At 37.4% G+C, this 21,834-nt stretch overlaps 1 protein-coding gene across 8 annotated transcripts; it reads right to left on the reverse strand.

Moving 5' to 3' along the window:
- Positions 1-280: 280 nt before the first annotated feature.
- On the reverse strand, positions 281-21,565 carry NIPA2 (NIPA magnesium transporter 2). Of its 8 annotated transcripts, none has more exons than XM_065932007.1 (9): positions 21,317-21,562; positions 20,426-20,561; positions 17,636-17,692; positions 17,153-17,270; positions 12,719-12,949; positions 11,237-11,293; positions 5,341-5,431; positions 4,036-4,196; positions 281-2,363 (listed from the first exon to the last, which is right to left on the reverse strand). In XM_065932007.1, the coding sequence occupies exons 5-9, from the start codon at positions 12,855-12,857 to the stop codon at positions 1,729-1,731; spliced, it is 1,083 nt and encodes a 360-aa protein (XP_065788079.1). In that variant the 5' UTR covers positions 12,858-12,949; positions 17,153-17,270; positions 17,636-17,692; positions 20,426-20,561; positions 21,317-21,562; the 3' UTR covers positions 281-1,728. The 8 variants fall into 8 exon arrangements, with proteins under 8 accessions (XP_065788079.1, XP_065788082.1, XP_065788083.1 ...); XM_065932010.1 differs by lacking the exon at positions 17,636-17,692 and adding an exon at positions 17,845-17,999; XM_065932011.1 differs by lacking the exon at positions 20,426-20,561.
- Between the last annotated feature and the right edge of the window lie 269 nt (positions 21,566-21,834).

Below are 21,834 nucleotides of genomic sequence, written 5' to 3' on the forward strand. Positions count from 1 at the left end.
CACCAAAAATAAAGTCTGTCAACTACTTGGTTTTACTGTTTAACCTTGACTTAAGATAAAACAGAACTGTTTTAGAAAAAGTAACCTAAAAATGTTGCTTGTGTGTAATGTGAAATAATAACCCTGGGGCCACTATTCTCTTGCAGATTAAGAGGTAGTATTTGTGCTCACCCTATAATGGAAGTATAGAATATGATGACAAATTAAGTTAATGAGTAAATGTAAATAATTCATGAGTTTTATAAGACTTAATTTTAAACTAAATAAAAATTTTAAGTGCTGTAAGATGTTAAATAATTACAAATTTATTACTATAAAGCTATGCATTGTCAACAAGGGCAATATCCCACCCAAAGGGGTGAAAATTGGTTTTCATCTATTGTATACAAAGCATGGATATAGTTACGGTTTAGTACATAAGCAAATATAGAATATATCATCTGTGGTATTAAAATTACATGGAGAGAGGCAGTTAGGAAAAAAATGTCTACAGAGGCTCCTTAGAAGATCAGTAATAAAATACTAGGAAAATGGAACGTGTTTCAGAGACCTGGAAAGTGTCAACTCTGCCCTGATAAGGCCAGTGAACAGTGAAGCTCCCATGGGTAGCTACTTACACAGTAGACCAAGCTTTGTGACTGGGCAGGAGCAACAGAATGGAAACAGGCCTGAGTTCTTCCTACCTAGGTGGAAATGAGTTGTATTTTTGAGGCCAGGTTTTGAAGCTGGACAGAGGTTCATTACACTTATTTTTTGCACAGGTTTGATGTTTTCTGTAAACATTTTTTCCGTGGACATTTTAACAAAACCAAAATAGTGGTCCAAACTCTTAAGCAAAAGTTAAGTGCTACAAAGAAATTATATTTTACAAACACCCTGTTTGTTCTAAACATTCAGACTTAGAAAAGATCTTTCAGTGTTTTTATTTCAACATGAGCTAAATTTAAGGATCTACCCTAGTCTTCTGATTTTATTTTCCAGTGTTGTTAGAAGAGCTAAATGACAGTATAACTCATTATGAAACTATATGGAAAAGTACAAGAGCTGATGTAAAATGGTAATCAAGGGTCCAGCCATCAAGGGATTAGAGTAACTGAAGAAAACCAGCCAGGCTGTAGTCTGACAAAGGATGTGCTGATTTAACAAGGTGTAACCTAGGAAGGCCATCAAATGTTCATGATGGCAACTCCCAGCCTGAGTACTTCATGCAGTGATTTCCTACCTTTTTTGTTTGTAAGTTTCCTTCGTTTAATAATTTAGGGGTCTCTTAAATTAATAGTTCAAAACTTATATAATTCACTAAATGGGAGTCATTTTTATAGGTAAGATAAATTACAAGATAATGTATTAATTTTTTTTTTAAATCAAAAAGCCTTAAAATGATCAGGAATTGATAGAGTGGGCATGAAAAATGTACATTTCAGACTTTCATCACCAGTGGGGAAAAAAAGCATTTTTATAGACCTAAAATTGTCATTAGTGCATTTAGATTTTGATGAAGGAAAATTTAAAATAACTCTACAATAATACAATGTTAATAGAAATTGGCCATGTATTGAGTCATCATTTAAACATAAGTAATTTCTTGGTCCAAATTAGTGAAACCTTAAAAAAAAAAAAAAAAGGATTGTCTCTAGAGAACATCATTTGAGAACAATGCTTTTTCAGACACATTCTGATACTCAGATTCACTTTATAACAGTTATAGATTTAATTACATCTCTCCTACTAAAAAGCTGTCAGATTTCCATTTCTTCGGGAGATATTTTCAGCAGTGTGTTGTTCAATTCCACAGGTTAAGCTCTCTTCATTATTATTAAGAACTTCATACACACTAGAAAGACTGCCATTCACTGCTTTTTCGTCTTTCCGAAAAGACACAGGCAGACTTGACAGACTAAAGCTGACGTCTTTAAAGGCATGCAACAAGAATATTCCCACAATGATTGTAAAGAAGCCACTCAGAGTACCAATGACATCATCAGCAGGCATATCTTGCCATTCCTTAAAAAGGATAGCTGAACAAGTTAAAACTGATGTTGTAAAGAACACGTAATATATTGGAGTCACGATAGAAGTGTTGAATATGTCCAGGGCCCTGTTCAGGTAATTAATCTGTGTGCTCACACAGACTATAAGGCTCAGCAGCAGAATCCAGGTCAGGGGATGTCGTAGCACAGGTTTCCCAGCAAACAGCTCTTTGATAGCAATGCCCAGGCCTTTAGCACAGGAGACTGAAACTGCCCCAATTACAGAGCAGATTGTGATATACACAAGAATGTTTGTCTGTCCATGGCGAGGTCCCACCACAAAGATTAATATCAAGGACACAATGACCACAAGTGTTGCAAAGACCACAAAACCTGGAGGAGGCAAAGAAAAATTATATTTAGTTAAATGTTTAAGTACTTGATAAGAAGGAGAAAAGGTATGGTCCTAAAATAAAAATTAGCTTTCTTTTGCTGCCCCAGCAAATACACACTCATAATAATTTAGTTAGATGTACGCACTGGAAGATTACACTTCATGTTCACAAATTATTATACTACTAACATTTTTATAGTAATATCTTGGGCCTCATAATTATACAGATATCCCTTGATTAACATGGGATTGAGTTGCATGGATCCAATTATAGTGGATTTTTTTTTTTCCAATAAATACAATACAATCTGAGGGCTGAACCTGTGGATGTGGAACCTCAGATATACAGGATGGACTATAAGTGGGTTTTCTCAGATATCCCTAACCTCTGTGTTGTTAAAGGGTCAAATGTATATCAAGGGAAACTGTATCAGGCTGACTCACAGCCATCCATCCAAGAACACTACTTCCACCCACTGGGGTGCTCTAATTCCAAGAACAGGTGCAATACAATCAGAAACCAGTGGAGAGAAATTATGAGATGACCTGGAATGCCCAATGATCTGTAGATGCTAAAGAACATTGTCTAACAGGAGCAAATTTTTAAAATATTTAAGGATCAACCACTGGGGTAAAAAATCAATAAGAGGACTTGACAATAACTGTCGGAATCCATGTTAGATAGGAGACTTGAACCCAACATGATAATAGCTAATGACTGTAGCACTATAGGTCAGACACTTTTCTTAGCAATTTGCATCAATTAAGTCATTAAATTCTCACAATTTAATGTAATTTAATGTATTTAAGTCATTAAATTCTCACAATTTAATGTAATGTAACACAGACACTGTCATTTGCAATTTTAAGATGAGGAAACAGCCGTTGTCTAATCTTTTTTAACTCCTCTAATTCTAGTAGTATGATTTTTAGAGAAGGAAACACAAAAATAAGAATTTGTAAGGAGATGATAGAAACATGAAAGCCAAAAATCAGAAGATAATAACTGATAACAGCAGATTCAAGAAAGCTGAATCCCACAGCAGCAGTGATCAAAGATTAGAAAGTGACTCAGTTGTGCTACGAAGAATGCTCTGAAGATACAAACTACCTCTAGAAGTGGATTGAAGAGGAGACTAAAAACAGGAGGCCTGGCTAAAGTCTTTTCAAAGAGCACTGAGACCACTTCAGATCCTTGCCCAGTTCTGAATATCTGAGTGACTGGTCCCCTTGCCACAGTGTATGGGAGGACCCCAGACCAGCTGAGTGTGTGGGGGCCTCACTAAAATAGGGGGCTGGAGTAAGGCATATGTCTATGATGGTAGCCATCTCCTCTTCCCCACTCAAATCCTAGGATGCTGGCAAGCCAGACAGGAAACTTGGCTGGGAATCTAACCAGCCCAACTCCCAAGGCAGTCAAGGATCACTAGAGAGGGACCAAAACAAACAAAAAGTCTGTTAGTTCAACGTAGACAGAGGGAAACTTCGAACACAATAATGAAATGAGAGGAATCAAAGCAGTCAAAATCTGAAGTAAAAGGAAGTACCCTGAGGTAGCTAGAGAAAGACCACACAAAGCAATGAAGACCCAGTGCAGCCAGAAATTTAAAAAAAATTATTTTTGAAAGAGTAGAATACAGTAAGACTAATAAAGTTTTTATTTTTTCATACCCGGATCTCCTAGCTTGTGAGACATTTCATTTAAAGTCTCAATCTCCTCTTCTTTTGGAGCATGAATGACCATAACTGTAGATCCCAGAATACTTAGCAAACATCCAATTTTTCCGTGAAGATTAAGTCTTTCATTTAGAAAGTATGAAGAAAGAATGGCACTAAAATGAGGGAAAGATGGAGGATTATTAAACAATCAGCTACTTTTCTCATTTTTAAATATCAACACAACTTAAGAATTTAAGTTACTGAACTCAAACTAAAACACTGTGAGCTTATAAAGAGTCTAGTTTTCAGCCAAGCTAAAGAAAATGCACATTCATTCATTAAATGGAAGTTTCTGGGAACCACCTGCTTCATCACACTCTAAGTATAGCTACCATCTTTCTACTGTAGGACATCAATATGAGATTTTACAATAAACAGAGCTATGATAAAAATTTAAGAATCTAGGTCCATTTGGACCTATCTGCTCAACTTTATCCTTACTGAGTGATGAATCCTTCATATATTTTAATTCCACATAACTTGCCTATTAATGACCAACTTTTAATATTTTATAGCTAGTTTTATTGAAATCTTAAAAAAGTATAAACCTATAAATATAATGACATAACAGAGAAGAATAAAAGACATTACCATAATATATATTTATTACACATAATACATAAATAGCATCTTGTATCTTTATATATTATGTATAACATACAGTTTCTTGAAAATTATATAATTTTGCATACAATATAGATTTATATAACTATTAATGTTTAAAAAAAAAGGATAAAAATACCTATCAATCAACCAACTTCGGGAATACTAGCCAAAATCCAGACTTCAATATGGGCTTAGCTGTTTCAGCTAATGATTAAAATAACAGAAACAGGACAAGTCTTGGACTGTTCCTTCCAAAAAAGTATCCCAGGCCAGTCTTCAACCTTGCTCCAATCAATTATTTTCTAGAGAAGGTATAGAAATCTATTCATCACCAATCACCACCTACCAAAGTATACATGTGTCAAATGATAAATATTGTAACGAATGCAACTTGGAATTTTAAAATACTGAAATTAAAGTAGAACTAGGGTTGACTCTAAACACAAGGCAAAGCATAAAAGCATTTTCTCCCACAACTTGATAGCTGACCTATGCGCAGACTAACAATTCAAAAGCAAACTACTACACAGCATAAAAAAGTCTCAAGGTTGTTTAAATATAAATTAAACTGGGCATGTGTAATTAGTAGGTACTGAATACCTTACTGAAACATTAACTGATGTTTCTACACGTGAAGAGGAGGGTCCTTACCTTACCAGGACACTGAGTGCTCCTAACGGAGTCACTAGGGTGGCCGGTGCAAAGGCATATGCAGCAAAGTTGGCCACCTCGCCAGCTCCCACTTGGAGAAAGACAACAAAAGAAAACGCTCAGACAGGAACACATTTAGTCAAAATGGAAAAGGCTGCATTTTACATACATTTTTTAACATACTATTTAAATTGTTATCCATAAGGGTTCGCCTGTAAATTATCAACATTAGAAGAGAATTCAAACCAATTAGAAACCATACAAACCTATAATTTTAATGGAAAATATCTGATTTCTATGTGGGGTTTTTTGTTGTTGTTGGGCTGCGTGGCTTGTGGGATCCTAGTTCCCCAACCAGGGATCGAACCAGGGTCCTCGACAGACAGCACTGAGTCCGAATCACTGGGCTGCCAGGCAGTTCCCCTGTGGGTTTTTAAAAACTTAGTATTTATATCCTATGAAAAACAAAAAATCAGCTTAAACAAATATAAAAGACTTTTTTACTAGCTCTTTTCTTTTTTAAAACCCAACTCTTATATTCAAAAGATATTCTTGGGTTGCTACTATGTGTCAGATGTTCTAGGCATGAGGAAAAATAAAGATATTGCTCACCTAAGACATTTTAGTGAGGGAAAACAGACAAAACATACAAATGAAGTAAAGTGTGCTATTTAGAAAACAAAGCAAGGGAAAGGAATGAAGAGCTGGTGACAGGCAGATAATGATGCCAGGCAAAGGTGCTTGGACAGGAAATTTTGATCAGTCAGATATGGACTGAGGGATTTACCAGCACCTATGTGTGTGGGGGAAACGGGGAGACATCCCAAGCAGGAAGAGCAAGTACAAAATTTTGACTCAAGACCATGTCTCCCATGTCTGAGCAGCAAGGAAGCCAGAGTGGTTCCTACAGAGCAAGCATGCGGGGAGTAGCCAGGGAGAACAGGATCTCTGTGAGTCTCTCAATGGATTTCATCTGAGCTGAAAAGCCACTGAGAAAGTTTAGCAGGGGAGGGACATGTGATCACATAAAATCACTCTTGGCTACTGTTTCCCAAAATGGTTACGCTGAATTTCCCCTAGCAGTGTCTGAGCTTTTGTTTCTCACTCTCATTTGCTAATCTGTTAATGGGAAACAGGGTTATTCTATTATGCTTTGAATTTGCATGCCCCCTTTTCATATGCTTATTAGACAAGTTAAATCTTTTAGTGAAGTAGTTTGGGTTTTTTTACCAGCCTATCTATTAGGGTATTTGTTTTCTCTTATTGCTTTTAAGTAATTCTTCAACATGAATATTTTCTCAGCTCCAAAAAAAGTCTTTGATATTTCCCCATTTTGATGTTTCCTGTGGGCTTCCCAGGTGGCTCCAGTGGTAAAGAACCCACCTGCTAGTGCAGGAGATGGAGAGAGCCCTGGGCTGGGAAGACGCCCTGGAAGAGGGCATGGCAACCCACTCCAGTGTTCTTGCCTGGAGAACCCCAAGGACAGAGTAGCCTGGCGGGCTACAGTCCACAGGGCTGCAGAGTCAGACATGACTGAAGTGACTTAGCACCAAGCAATTGTTGGTTTTGGCATTTTTTTGGCTTAGAAATCCTTTATCATCTTATCATCTTTAATTCACCTAAATTACTAATTTGAAGTGGTTTTAGTCATGAATAGCTGAATTTCACTGAAATAATCTCATATAATTTTTCTCCTTCAATTTAACACAGTAAATTACAGTGACTTGTTTTTCAAGATTATGCCAATTTTGCATCTGCAGAATAAATCTAACTTGCTCAATATTATTTTGTTTGTGATTTTTACATATAGGTTCGTGAATGAGACTAGACTTTATTTTTCCCTTCTTATTCTGTCCTGATCAGGTTTTGGTATTAGATTTTTAAGAAGAGTGAGGGAACCTCTTTTTCTATTACTAGGAAACTTCTTAAGACTACAATTATTTCTTCTTTAAATGACTGTGTAATTTACCTATGAAACCATCTGGGCTCAGGATTTAGTATATGCAAAGGTTTTAAAACTACAGCCTCAACTGGGTTAAGTTAGGAGTATTCCAGTTTTCTATTTCCTCATGAGTATTGATAAACTTTATTTTTCCATAAATTTTATCTATGTTTTTTATCAACTGGATAATTGGATATTTTTCATAATATCCTGTTAATATCTATGAAACCTTAATTACATCACCTAGCTATTCTATCTTTTCCTTTTCTTGATCAGTTTCAACAAAAGATTTGTCAAGTTCATTATTCTGAGCATTGACCCAAATGTCGCTTTAATACCTTGTTTTTCTATTTAAATACTTTCAGCTCTTCTCTTTACTCCTTCTATATTTTGGGGTTTATTCTACAATTCTTTTTTTATTTTCTTCAACTAGATGCCTCATCCTTCTTTTCAATTATATTTATTTGAAACCATAAATTTTACTCTACTTCAGTTATATTCCGTAAGTTGTGATATTTTGTATTCTGTATTAACATATTGAAGTATTGTTTAAATTAAACATACTTTTAAAATATTTTCTAATTTCCATTCTGACTTCTTTGAACCATGGGTTACATAAAAGTGTATTTCTAAATTTCTACATGTAATTTTCATGTTATATTTTTGTTACTGATTTCTAATATAATGATAATGATCTGTGAAAAAACTTCATTAAATCCTTTGAAAAATTTCAAGACTAGGCTTTATGGTCCAGCAAATAGTTCATCTGCATCAATATTCCGTATCAGTTTAAAATAATGTAGACCTGAAGTTGTTGAGTTCAGTGAGTTAAGTTAAATCTGCTGTTCAGATTTTCTATCACCTTAAGAATTTTACTGTGCCTGTCCCATCAACTGCTCAGTGTCATATTAAAATCTCACTATATGAGTTTGGATTTGTGTATTTCTCCCTGCTGTTCTGTCAACTGCTGCTTTGTATTTCAAGGCCACATTATTATTTTTGTTTGTTTACTTATGGCTATAGTGGGTCTTTGTTGTTTGCCTGTGCAAACATTCTTCAGTTTTTGGTGAGCAGGGGTTACTCTTCGTTGTGGTGCACAGGTTTCTCCTTGCAGTGGCCTCTCGTTGCAGAGCACAGGGTTAAGGGCTTAGGAGTTGATATACGGGCTAAACTGCTCCGCGCCATGTGGGATCTTCCCAAACCAGGGATCAAACCCATGTCCCCTGCAATGGCAGGCAGATTCTTATCCACTGTGCCACCAGGGAAATCCTCAAGGCCATATTATTAAATAAAGTCAGGACTGATAAAACCTCCTGAGTTGAACCCTTTGTTTTTAAGAAATAATCCTCTATCTCCAGTGTTGTTTTGCTATGAAGTATATTTTTTCTAAAACAATAACAGAAATGTCAACTTTCTTTAGGCATGTTTTTCCATCCTTCTCTTTCAGCCATTTTATATCCTCATGTTTTATAGTGTACCTTACAACAGGCATGTAGTCTTTTTATTATTTGTTTTTATAATTCCAATAGAATAATCTTTGCCTTTAACTGGGGCATTTCATGCACAGTAGTTGACAGATCTGGATTTAAATATACCTGTGTCTGATTCATGTTGATGTTTGGTAGACAACAACACAATACCGCAAAGCAATTATCTTTCAATTAAAAATAAATTTAAAAAATAATTTAAAAAATAAATGTACCACATTTTAAATGATTTTCTTTTCAAGAGTTTAAAGATTAATAATGCAATACTTCAAATATTCAGAAAAACAGAATAAAATATAAATGACAACTATATATCCACCACCCAAGTGGTATCACCCTTCTTAGAGCAGTTCACAAGTTCTCTCTTTCCAAAGCGGCCTGCTGTGGAGTCTGTAGTTACCTCTAGGGCAGAAGTATCTCCATCTCATCCTGAGTTTTGTGTGTTTCCCTGATGCTGGCTAGGTAATTCTTAACTATCATGTTGACTCTTACATGCTTTTAAGAGGATGCTTTTTCATATCCTGTCCAGTCTTTCAACTTGTTTTCAGCAAATCTTATTAGTTTCATCTTCAAAACACATCCAGAATTCTACCACTTCTCACCATACTAACTACCATTACTCTGGGTCCATGCTATTATCACCTCTTACCGAATTATTTCAATAGCTTCTTACTGGTTTCTCTCTTTTGCCCCTATGCAGTCTATGCCTCAACACAGCAGCCCAAGAGTTCCTATTAAAACCTGAATCTGTACATGTTACCCCTTGGTTCAAACCTCCAATAATTCCCCATCAAACATAAAAGTCAAAGTCTTTCCTGTGACATACGAAGCCCCATGTGATCTAGGCCCTCATTACTTCTCTAAACTTACCCTCACCCACTGCCCTGCACTCCCACACTATCCTTACCTCTTTCATGTCTCCTGAGGTTTTAGTAATCCAGTGCTGTACAACAAAGCACCCCCAAAACTGGCAGCTTAAACAGCAAATGTCAGCCATGTTTTCTGTTGGCCAAGACAATGATTTCTCCTAGTTTCTGCCGATCAGCAGGTACTTCTTCACTCAGGGTCTTTCAAAAGGCTGCAGTCGAGACACAATCTGGAGCCTGTGCCTAGACACATCTAGACATCTAGACACAATCTGGAGGACTCACATCCAAAGTAACTCACATGACTAGTAAGTCAGTAACGGAGTGCAGCCTGGGGACCGGTCCTCAGGCTGACTGTCCTCCAGCACAGAACTTGGCTTCCGAATGACCAATCCAATCAATCAAGGCAAAAGCTAACGCCTCTGATGACATGAGTCACAAGTCATCAACTCTGCTGTATACTTTGATCACACCGCATTAATTCAGTGTGAGAGGAGATAATACAAAGCTGTGACTACCAGGGAGCAAGAAGCTGTGCGGGCTATCTTGGGTTCTGCCTACCACATTCTAACCCGCCAGGCATGGTCCTGCCTCGCCGCCTTCATGTTTATTACTTCCTCCTGCTTAAAATGTTCTTTCCTGTGAAAAGTCTTTCCTGTGACGTACCATACCCATATGGTCAGTCCCTTACTTCCTTTATCTTTCACTCAAATATCTTTCCAGTGAGGCCTGCCCTGGCCCCTTAGCTAAAATATAAACCTATCATCCTTCATTTTACTACATCCCTTCTCTACGTACTACTAGCAAATGTCAGCATTTATCACTAACACACATTTTAGTTTATCTTCTTTACTGTTGTCCACCTAGAAAGTTAAGTCTCCTGTGGGTAAGAATTTTTCTCTTTATTCTGTTTATTATATCTCCAGCGCCTAGAACACCTGACATACAAAAAATGGTCAAGAAGTATTTGCTGAATGAATAAATTGTCTCTTTGATATTTCAACTGCCCTTAGAAAAAAATTTTACATAATTGAATCCTGAATATTTTGAAAGCTCAGCATCTTAAGGATCACTCTTTCTATGTACCTTTTAAAAGACAATCATCAGAGTCCCCTCGCCTGCCGCCTTGCACTCCTCACAAGCATACTACATTAATAAACCTACTTCTTGCCTATCAAAGAAATAATACATAAATACACAAAATGTAATCATCAAAGTATGCATGGAAGTTTTACCAAATGCATACCTCCTTTCTAATTTGGAATGAAAATCAATGGAAGGACAGGAATTAAAAACAGGATCCTTTCTATGATCTTTCACTTTCAAAATCATCTTAAACTGAGCATAATTTTTAAAAATACATATATATGCCAGACATGTTTTAATCAGATAGACATAAGTTTTCTCATCCAAATTAAATAAACTATTAAACTGTTAGGTGACTTATACAGGCTTAAATTTTACATATTTTGGGTTTTGTTCATCAAAAAAACCCAGAATTCAGTTTTAAAATTTGCTGATAATATAAGGCTGTAAAATGGTATACATAGATATTTCAATATACACCTATAGTATTTTCTTGAAATATCCTCTATACATACTTGACAGCAGTCCAGCCCACCACAACCATTCTTTGAGATATGCATGGCCACCTTGACCTGTCAATGAAAACATATTTCACTTCTTTGGAAGATTATTGGACTTTAGTATATTTATGACAACAACTAGTAATTACAGATTTTAAAATATCATTTGCTCATTTTTATTATATTGAATAAAGGTTTCATCATGATTACACAGGGGATTTCTTAGATAGTATTTTTATGGTTATCTTAAAAAAGGGGGTGTGAGGATCGTAAGAATGTGAATGAAGGAGTTAAATCAATCCTTCTATTTCAGTTCATACTTCATGCTTTTGTTTTGTGAACTTACCTTCAATAAACAAAGTGAACAAATCAGAAACAGCCCAACTTCTAGTGAATTAGATAGTGGAGAAGCCATTGAGGTGTGGGTTAGCCCCACTTATGAGGCAGTAACCCTAGAGAAAAGGGTCCTTTATTGACCAGAACATAAAAAGATTGAGCACTGCTCACAGTTTGAAGCTTCCAGGATGTTCATCCTGACTTTTCCTCTAGACAACCCTTCACTCTAGACCAAACTAACAAAATCCGGAAGCAATCAGTACTTAAGCCATTATTCCAAAGAAAAAGTCAGTGTGAATGAACACTTTGATAAGCATATCCACATGGAAAATGTGAGTACCTGACTTAGGAATGAGGATATACTTGTTCAAATAGTACATGCCAATACTTTCTCCTTTCTGCACTATATCCAATACAGGTCATTATTTTAAGAGCTTGATTATGTATGGCTATAGCAATGGCACAGAAAAGAAGAAGAAGGTAATTTTTTTTTTACTGCCAAAGCAGATTTTCCTATGAGGATAAAACTGGGTCTAAAACTGAAGCAGAGGCTGAATGACAGAACATAGCCAGAATGCAACATAAAGCTGGAAGCTATCATGATACACCAAAGTCAGAGGGAGTTCACTCACATCAGGCATTTCCCAGGGTCTCATGGCTTGTCAGTAGTTTCTGGGGATCAACCTATACCACCAACCAGAATTTCACTCAACTGAGTACACTTCAACCCAAAGAAGCCAGCTCTCCTTCCTGCCAATTTGAGATCAGGAAGGAAAATGTCTAAGGAAAAAACAAACTTTTACTATCATGGACAAAAAAGCCTAGTCTTCAATAAGATTTTGATTCTATCCATATAACCTTATTTCCTTCTCTGTAGACATATCAAAATTTAAAGAAAGGGCTGGATGCTAATTGGGTATTGGTCCCTAGTCTCACTTTGATAATAACTGCAAGAGTGAAGAGTTAACTTATTTTTACAACTTTTTATTTTTATTACAAAAATGATTCTCTATAAACATTTACAATTCTTATAAAGTCCAAAGTTTTGAATATAGTCACTAGGAATGAAGATATAGTCTTCTACAGTCAAACAACCCACATATCAATACAAAGGAACACACTGATGCCATTTCAGAGTCACACAGGGCATAAATAACCTACCTGCTCTCATGGAGCCTTTTCTGGCAAGTCGCAGAAGGCCTTTTTTTTTCAAAATGAAACTCCCTCCAATGAAAATACTGGAACTCATAGCCAATCCCAGACCAATGTAAAAGTCATACTTTCCATGCCCCTGGCTCATTTCGCTTGTTACTTAAAAAGCTACTGTGAATCACATTGATCAAGAACAGAGAAACTGTTGGTGCTGGAGGCAGGATGATGCAGTCTTCAAATCTAAAGAGGGAAAACAAAAATGAAATTTTCACAGAATGACAGGATGCATGATCATTGCAAAATTTTACTGTTTCTTTTCTCATAAAATAATACTTTTTATTACTACTATTAATAACATTTAACATATAAATAGCATATAATTACCATTTAGCAATAATCTAATTATATATCTTCCAATTATGGAAAAAGATGGGACTGTGATATAAAACCAAACTTAAAAACTAGGACTTCCCTGGCAGTCCAGTGGTTAAAACTCCGTGCTTCCACTGCAGGGGGCAATGGTTCAATCCCTGATCAGGGAACTAAGATGCTGCATGCTGTGGGGTGCAGCCAAAAAAGAAAAAACACTGAACTGATAGAAAATTCTGAAAGGTGGGGGTTAAGAGGTAGGGAAAGGGAGTGAAGGTGGTCAAAAGGTACAACCTTCCAGTTGTAAGATTAATAAGTGACATAGTTAACAACACCGTATTGCACAGGCTAGTGGATGTGGCTAGACAGCAGATCTTAAGTAATACAATGTTACATACCAACTATAATTCAATAAAACGGGAAAAAATAAAAAGTAAAACCATATTTAAATTGATTTTATAAACTCTGGTTTCCTATTTTTAAATTGTTTCCTGTCTTAGCTGCATAGTCCATAGTTAACAAACTTTCCTAAGAAAAAAAACTCAGAATGAAAATGAGGCATAAAAATACACAAATCTAGTTTACAAAAACATTTACCAATTTTACAAATGTGTCTTTTTGAATACTCTATACAAAGAAACAAAAAATTTTCTCAAGCACACATTTTCTTCTTAGAAATCTATGTAGATATAAGTATATGGTAATTTATTTCTTATGTAGCCCATTCAGGAATGTGTAAGAAGGCAGATGTCACATTATTTTGTTATAGTAGAGAATGAAGTCTAGCAGATAGATGTTTGTCAGGGTGTGTGTGCGGTACTGTTGGCTCTTTTAGAAAAAGGAGGGCCATGGAACCTACAAGACTCAAGCTGTAAGACCAGAAAGGATGCAGTGGCTTACCAAAGACTACAGTTTTTTTTAAATAGCCAAACCTCAGAACTCTGCTGGCAAATGAACTAACTTGGGTAGAAAAGCTGAGGAAAAAGCACTTACTCAGCTACAAGGTTTACAACTGGTTATAACTAACTACCAGCCCAACTTCCTGGTATGTCCTGAGATTTTTTTATTCCCACAATTTAACAACTGAATCCCAGAATTAATCTACAATTCAGTCAGGATCTTTAGTCATTAACCCTCACTGACCAGCCATATTTTTCCGTTCTTCAGGTTATAGGACTCTGGCCTTTAACAAAAGCAACTAAATTTCCTATCTACCTAGCCCCTCAATTACCTTATCCATCCACTCAAATAGTTTTTACTGAACATACGTTATGTGCACGAAGCAGTATGATAAGTTGTTTGGATAAAATGGTACTAGCTTTTAGACTTTAGTGGGGAGACAGATAAGGGACAGATTATAACAGGGGCTTGGGAGATAAGTGAAATAGGTGAGGGAGATTAAGAGGCACAAACTTTCAGGTACAAACAAAAATCACTGAGATGAAATATACAACATGGGGAACATAGTCAATACCAATGTAGTATCTTTTTATGGTGATAGATGGTAACTAGGTTCATCATGGTGATCGTTTTATAACAACATAAAAAACACCATAATTAATCCGAAATGCATTTCTAAGGTCCCAGGCTGCTGAAATAGTGAACTAATTGCATCCTTAAGCAAATGAGACAACATAAAAGTGGCTCAAAAATTTTTTTTTAATATTTTGCACTTGGAACATAGCATTGTGAGTCAATTATACCACAAAAAAAAAAAAAAAACTTTCAATACTAAACTTCCAGGTATGAAAAAATACCTTAAAAACAGTACTTACTATAATTGCATAATAAAGTTTGACAAATTTTTTTTTTGACAATTTTCTTAAACACAAAGGAATGAAACCCTTTGCTATAGTTTTTCACAACTAGTGGCTTAGTTTGAATCAATTCCTTTATTTCTCCTTATTAATAAATATACAAAAATGAAATAGAAGTTCTAAATCTATAATTAAACTGCTCTATCACCAAAATAAAAAAAAGATTAAAACAAAATAAGAAGTGTGTTTAGAGGTTCCCACTATACCCTACAACTTATTTATCCATATTTATGACTTTATGACTCAGTTACCCTCAGCAGAAGGCCAGCTTCCGGGCTCCTGCACAAGAGTCACCTTTATTTATCCTGTGTGCCAAGCTATCTGGCAATCTCAAAATATGTCAGATGTTTTCTGGGTGAATACTGATGAATGGAATCATATGACTAGCCCTAAAAAATAAAGCTGGCTATTTATGAGTAGTCACTGATAGAAAACCACTGCATCATTCAGCTTAGCATTCTAAAACATAACCACTGTAAAACATAGACTATAAACTGAAGAACTGTAAAAAGTTGTCAAAGTATGCTGGGAAGAAATAGTACCACATACAAATGAACATGCAAAGATAATAGTAACAATGGCTGGAAAATGAGAGTAAAGAAACCTAGCCACCACTAAACACTTCAGCCTACTTGGCAGATACAGTCATCTAATGAGCAAGAGTTACCTAACTTAAATGAACCCTCCTCCTTTAACCACTATGTTCATGGAACAATGTTCTTAACTATCATTCAAGTTCCACTGAGGAAGCAACTAGTTATATCTTTGAAAATCCCCCTTTTGAAGGTTTGACTAAAACAAGCCAACTTATAGTCAATATCCTAGAATCAATAAAACAGAACCTTGTTATCTGCAAGGGCCATACTCAGAAACAAGCCAAGCTATATTATATTATATCTATAATTCCAATCCCATTATAAGGATAGCCTCACAAATCCAAATTTAGACTTTAACTATATAAAACTGACCTTCAAATACCAAACATGTAGCTACCAACTTACTAATATTTACTAGTGCTTAAAGTTAACTTTCCACTAAATGGCAAGTTACAAGTAATGTAAGGTCTAAAATTAAGATCCAATATGTCGTGCTGCCTTGACACCTGGTAAAACTGGGGTGACCTAACCACCAGTTTCGGTCCTCCCCTACTCTGCTTTTACGGATAGGTCCCAAAGTCAAACAGCCCTCCTTACCATGGAGACCAGGCACACTTCCTGCTTATCCCCGAGCAGTGAGCTTCACTGCCTTGACAGACCGCAGAATTATTAAAGCAAGCCAACCACATCCTCCTGCAGGAATCTCCTGCTTGCCACAGAGGCCCTGGTTCTCTCTCTGCAGCATGTGTGTGGCCCTGTGTAGTCTGTGGTGTATCCTCCTAGGAATGTAAAAGTGACTAATGAACTGCTGTCTAAGAAACTGCTCTCATATGCCCGGTGTCTAATGCCATGGGGGGGAACCTTCTCCAGCAACAAGGTGAAGAAGAGACGACTAAACCAACACATTATATCAGAATCTTACTTTATCCTGTGATCACTGGAAGTTCACTGTTCTTAACTTTACTATGTCTACATATAAATTTTCTCTATATTTTACATAAAGTTGCATGATGCTATTTAAAATCTTTTCCCCTCTTTTCTTTTTATTGTTACTGACTTACTATGGAAAGCCTCAAACATACAAAAGCAAAGATGGATTTTTTTGATCAGTTGGGTCAATCTTATTATGCACATGGCTTTGGAGAGCTGTACCCCTCATTCCAAATTCATTTCCAAACACAGAATCATGGCTCCCTTCAGACAAGTCATCACTGCCCAGACATACCACAGCCCCTCATATCCTTCTTTCCACCATGTAAGAGGATGCTCTTCACTTTAGGCCAGGTCACACTTCAAGTTGTACTATAAAGACTTGTCCAGTAGCTACAGTCCATAGGCATTTTCTCTCCTGTGCAATTATTTTATTTACAGACAGGTTCATAAAATTTATTTCCCAATTACTACTCTATCTTTGAAGATAAATTCTAAGTTTCTTAAAGACAATGACTAGTTCTTCATGGTGGTTTCCCTAGAAAAAGGCACTCATACTGGCAAACCTGATTCATAAGCTTTTCTAAAATTAAGGTTATTTGTTGTATGTGTTTGTTCACTTACTGAATACACCAGTGTGTACATGGGTGGGAAAGGATGCCAAGTAACATAAAAGGTGCACACTATCAAGTTATAAAGCAGCCTTCAGCCACTAAACTCATTTGACTTACACAGCAATGAGTCAGAATCTGTTTCGAAGTGCAGAGAAGTTCCTCTGTGCTACGTGGGGACAACAATGAACACCCAGAAGGATGCTGAACTCCCAAAGCAGCAGCCAATGATATAGATCTGTGGGGAATGTTACACAGAAAATGAAACAAAATTAAGGGGTCTAATCCGATGCAAAGAATGTGAATACAGAATAATGTAGAAGAATCGACTAAAAGATTGGTGGGTCTTGATGCTCAATGAAACATGATATTCAGAAGACTATCTTCACTTGGATTTGTTGTTAATGTTGTATAGCTTTTTGACTATTGCATTTATGAACACGACTACATATAAATTATTTCATTTTAAAAACCATGTTGCATTTAGGTATCTAATACTTTTTATAAAAATATTATTTTTTGTTCAATTAAAAAAACAAAGGAAAGAAAATGGACATCAGCATGAATGTCCTGAAAGGAATATTTGCTTCACTATTCTCAGACCTGATAATGTTCTGTTCCCACTCTGTATAATTGAAGGTCAATCACAGCCAGGAGAGCCTGAAACAGAGATTATTTTTTATTTCTCAAGGATTCGCTTCAGGCAGAGCCAGTTTTAAGAACAGTTAAACAAGAAAACTTGCTAAGTTTCACTTCAACTAGGTTCCAAAACTAGAAATGACAAGTCCCAGGTGGTAACCTGCCCATCTTACCTCTCAGAGGGACTCAGGTGAAAGGTCCTACTCCGCTACCCCTGTTAGTTTAATTTTTGTGGAGTCTGTTCAATAGCCATACACTAAGCAGCACACGCCCCAGGCACTGGCATTATAAAGATGACCAAAAGTTCCTGTCCTCAAGGATTCCACAGCTAAGTAAGAATTCGGAAAATACGCTATTCAAATTTTAAACACACTTCCAACTTTTAAAAACTTCTAGAATTTTCAGCTTGTTCTAACAGGCACTTAATTTTCATAATTGAGTTCACTAATATCTCTGAACACTTAACTGTTAACTTTCATCAAATGCAATTATGTAAAAAATGAAATACAGCTCAAAGGAAAAAAATTATGAAACTGGTCCACTTCCTTCTAAAGCACAGAGAACATACAATTGAAGGAAGAGGAAAACATGAACCCGTATTCTAACACCTATATGAAAAGCCTGAAATAAGATCTGTTCTGGGAGTCTCTGGCAATCTAGAGATCAGGACACAGTGCTTTCACTGCCCTGGCTCCAGGTTCAATCCCCGCACAGGGAGAGATCTTACAAGCTGCAGCACAACCCCCCAAAAAAACAAAAAAAAAAAAAAAAAAAAGAAAAAGAAAAAGATTTGCTTTGCAAAATGACATCATCAATTTCAAAGTTAGCTAACTTTAAAAATTATACCTATTTCTTTAACAGTTTTAAACTTGTCACAGCACTTTTGACATTTCACTTTCACAAGAGTTTACATGTGATAATGTTAAGTAACTGCTCATGCAGCTGGTGAGTAGCAGACCTGGGATTAGAAAATGAGTTTCCTCATCCTCAGCCTTTCGAGTTTTCCATTAGTTTCCTTTTAGTCCCCAAGTTGGAACACAATCAAGGGGCAACTCAAACCAGGTTCTCAGTGTACGTCAGTCTTCATGCCCAACCTGCTTCTCGTGTTCCAACTGTGGCTTCCTCATCTTTCATCACCCAAATTGCCTACAATGGCCAAGGGTGCCAGATGGATTCTCTCTCTGAGAGAAGCCAGCCACTGGCTGGCTACCCACTATTTACAGAAAGAATTCCAAATTCTGTAATCCAATATTTAAGACCTTTCACCATTTGCTCCAAATCTGTATTTTAAATCTCTACTTGCTGTATTTCCTAAATGCTATGGTTCCACCCTAGGTCAACACACTACTGCCATTTTTACTTATTCCTTTCACTCCTCTGTATCTTTTTTACATTATTCCTTTCATCTTTAAAGACCTACTTCAAAAAAGCACCTCCACAATGAAGCCCTGCTTGAATTCCATAAACCAATTTTTTTCTGAATGTGCTAACCTTTATTCTGAATTTCTCTTTGGACACTTTTCCAGTCTCTATTATGAATGATTACTAATGTACATGACTCATACCCCCCTCACTGTGGCTCCCTATGGACAATGGTATGCTTATCTCATTTACTCAGTCCACAAATAACTGATTTACAGTAAACGAATACATACCATGTTCAAAAACAGGGATACACAGTGAATACAGAAGACCAAAACCCTGCCCTTATGGAGTTTACCTTCTGTTGGTAAATAACATTAATTTGGAAGGTGGTGAATGATACAGTGAAAAGTAAAGCACATTAAAGATTCTGAGTAATCTTAAAGATATTGGGTAACACAAAGTAATTGGGTTCAGGCGCTCCTATTTTAACTAAGTTGGCTAGGGGGCCTACTGGAGAATGTAACACTGCACAGAGGCTTGAAAGAAACAGTAAAAGAACACAGCACAGAAAGAAGCGAGAGCAAAGGCACCAAGGCAGGAGCAAGCACACTGTTTCTTAGGGAAAGAAAGGCTGATGTAACTGACACCAACTGAGTCAGAGGGCTTCCCAGGCGGCTCAGTGGGAAAGAACTGACCTGTCTAGCAAGAGATGCGGGCTCGACCCCTGGCTCAGAAAGATCCCCTAGAGAAGGAGATGGCAACCCACTGTAGTATCCTTGCCTGGGAAATACTGCGGACAGGGGAGCCTGGCAGGCTACAGTTCATGCAGTAGCAAAAGAGTCCAACGCCATTTAGAGACTAAACGAAAACTGAACCAGGGTAGGTGGGATACCACAGCAAGGTGTGTTCATACAGCAGAAATACCCTCAAAAGAGTGTAATTCTTTCTTATTATTATGTTTCCCTAATAGTAATGACTACCACTTATTGAACACCTCTGGAGGCACTAGTGTGACTGATACACATTATCAATCCTGGTGATTGATACACATTAATTCTAATCCACACAATAATGAGAAAAAGCTATCATTACCCCCCACTTTTTAGGTAAAGAAACCAAACCTCCCACAGGTTAAATCTTAGGTAGAGGATCACATAAAAGTTGCACAGCCTGAAATGGAACCTAAGTGTTCACTGGACTCAACTTCTATAAAGACTGCCCACATCTAAGAGTTCTCATTATTTACTTCTGCTTGGTTTCCACAGCTTTAATTTTTTCCAGCCTCTCCTCGGGCTAATTACTTTTAAACATAGTAACTTCAAATACTATAGAACCTAACGTTCCAATCCTATTTAGCAACAGTAATTATAAATTAAAATTTTAACTTACATGTAAGTTTAATATGGTCTCTCTTATGAATAAAAGGCTGGAAGAGGTTAGAGATGACTTATTCATTCTCATTTCCTCGTAAATAAAACCCTTTATTCTCATTTAAAGTTTTAAGCCCTGGCAGAGTAGCTCCAGCCTGGAAAGAAGAAAATACAGAAGTAGCAAAAAGAATGAATAGTTACTGAACACTTTTTAAAATTTAGCTACTAGCCTCCATACTCATTTTACTTACCAACTAACATAAATCCTACTCAACTGAGCATAACATACTCCTTCAACAGACAGCTTACTGGTATGAAACAAAGATCTCTATTCTCTCATATTTATTGTTAGTACTTTAACAAAAAATGTACTAACTGGGTTCATGGTATATAGGGAATTTCTAGAAACAAAACTAAAACAGAGTGTAGTAAACGAGTTGAAAAATCTAGAAAAGAGATTCAAGAGACAAACACAAAATCAAAGGTATAATGAATTTTGTTCAGTTGTACGGAGAGGGAGAGAGGGTTCACTGACTTTATAAAAGTTAGGAAATTAAACAGGCCATGCTCAAAACGTTACAATGACATCTAAGGCTTGTTCAACTATCAGTTACTATCTCCGTGGTAGCTGAAACAATCTTTTGGAACTCATAACAAAATGGAACTATTTTAATGAACTTAATGAACAGGCGCCCCGAAAATGCCAGGCCAGGTTTCCGTGGGATTTATTGGCAATCCAATTAATGGTGGAATTACTCGATTCAGGTTACGGGGGAAATTACTTCCACCTCAGAACACGCGTGGCTCAGTGTCTCCCGAGAAAAGAGTCCTTCCTGACCCAAGAGGGGCAGGCCTGCCCACAGTTAGCCCCTTCGCGCTTGCCGGAAATGAAGAAAAGTGGAGACCTCACCGAAGTTGGCAGGCCCGCCGCGCGGCTTCCCCTCCGCTATCCGGCCCGGGTCACCTCCGCTCACACCCCCACACAGGCCGCTCCGGCTACCCTCTCCTGAGTTCGCGCGGCCACCGCCTTCGTCTCCGTCCAGTGAGAGGTGCGAGCATCCAGGGCTGCAGCCGTGCGCACCGCTTCCTCCATGGGGGAGCGCCCAGGGGAACTTGTCCCGGACGACCTCCCGCCCCCACCACCACCACCACCACCACCGCCGCCGCCGCCGCCGCCGCCACCGCCGCGAGCACCGCCGCCACCAGGACCTAAAGAGAGAGCGAAAGAGAACCTGGGCGCGGCCGAGTGACGCAAGAGGCAGCGCGCGCGCGCGCAGTGCGGCGCGGCAAACGCCCCGCCCCCGGCGCGCCTTCCGGAGCAAGGGGCGGGACAGAGGAAGGTGGTCTGGATCGTTGGCTGACCAAGTGATAAAAATCAAATCAAATCAGCCTCAAGAAGTACCGTGTGCGGTGAATTCTCACGCGCGG

The sequence above is a fragment of the Muntiacus reevesi genome, chromosome 3, assembly GCF_963930625.1.
Source record: "Muntiacus reevesi chromosome 3, mMunRee1.1, whole genome shotgun sequence".
Lineage (NCBI taxonomy): Eukaryota > Metazoa > Chordata > Mammalia > Artiodactyla > Cervidae > Muntiacus > Muntiacus reevesi.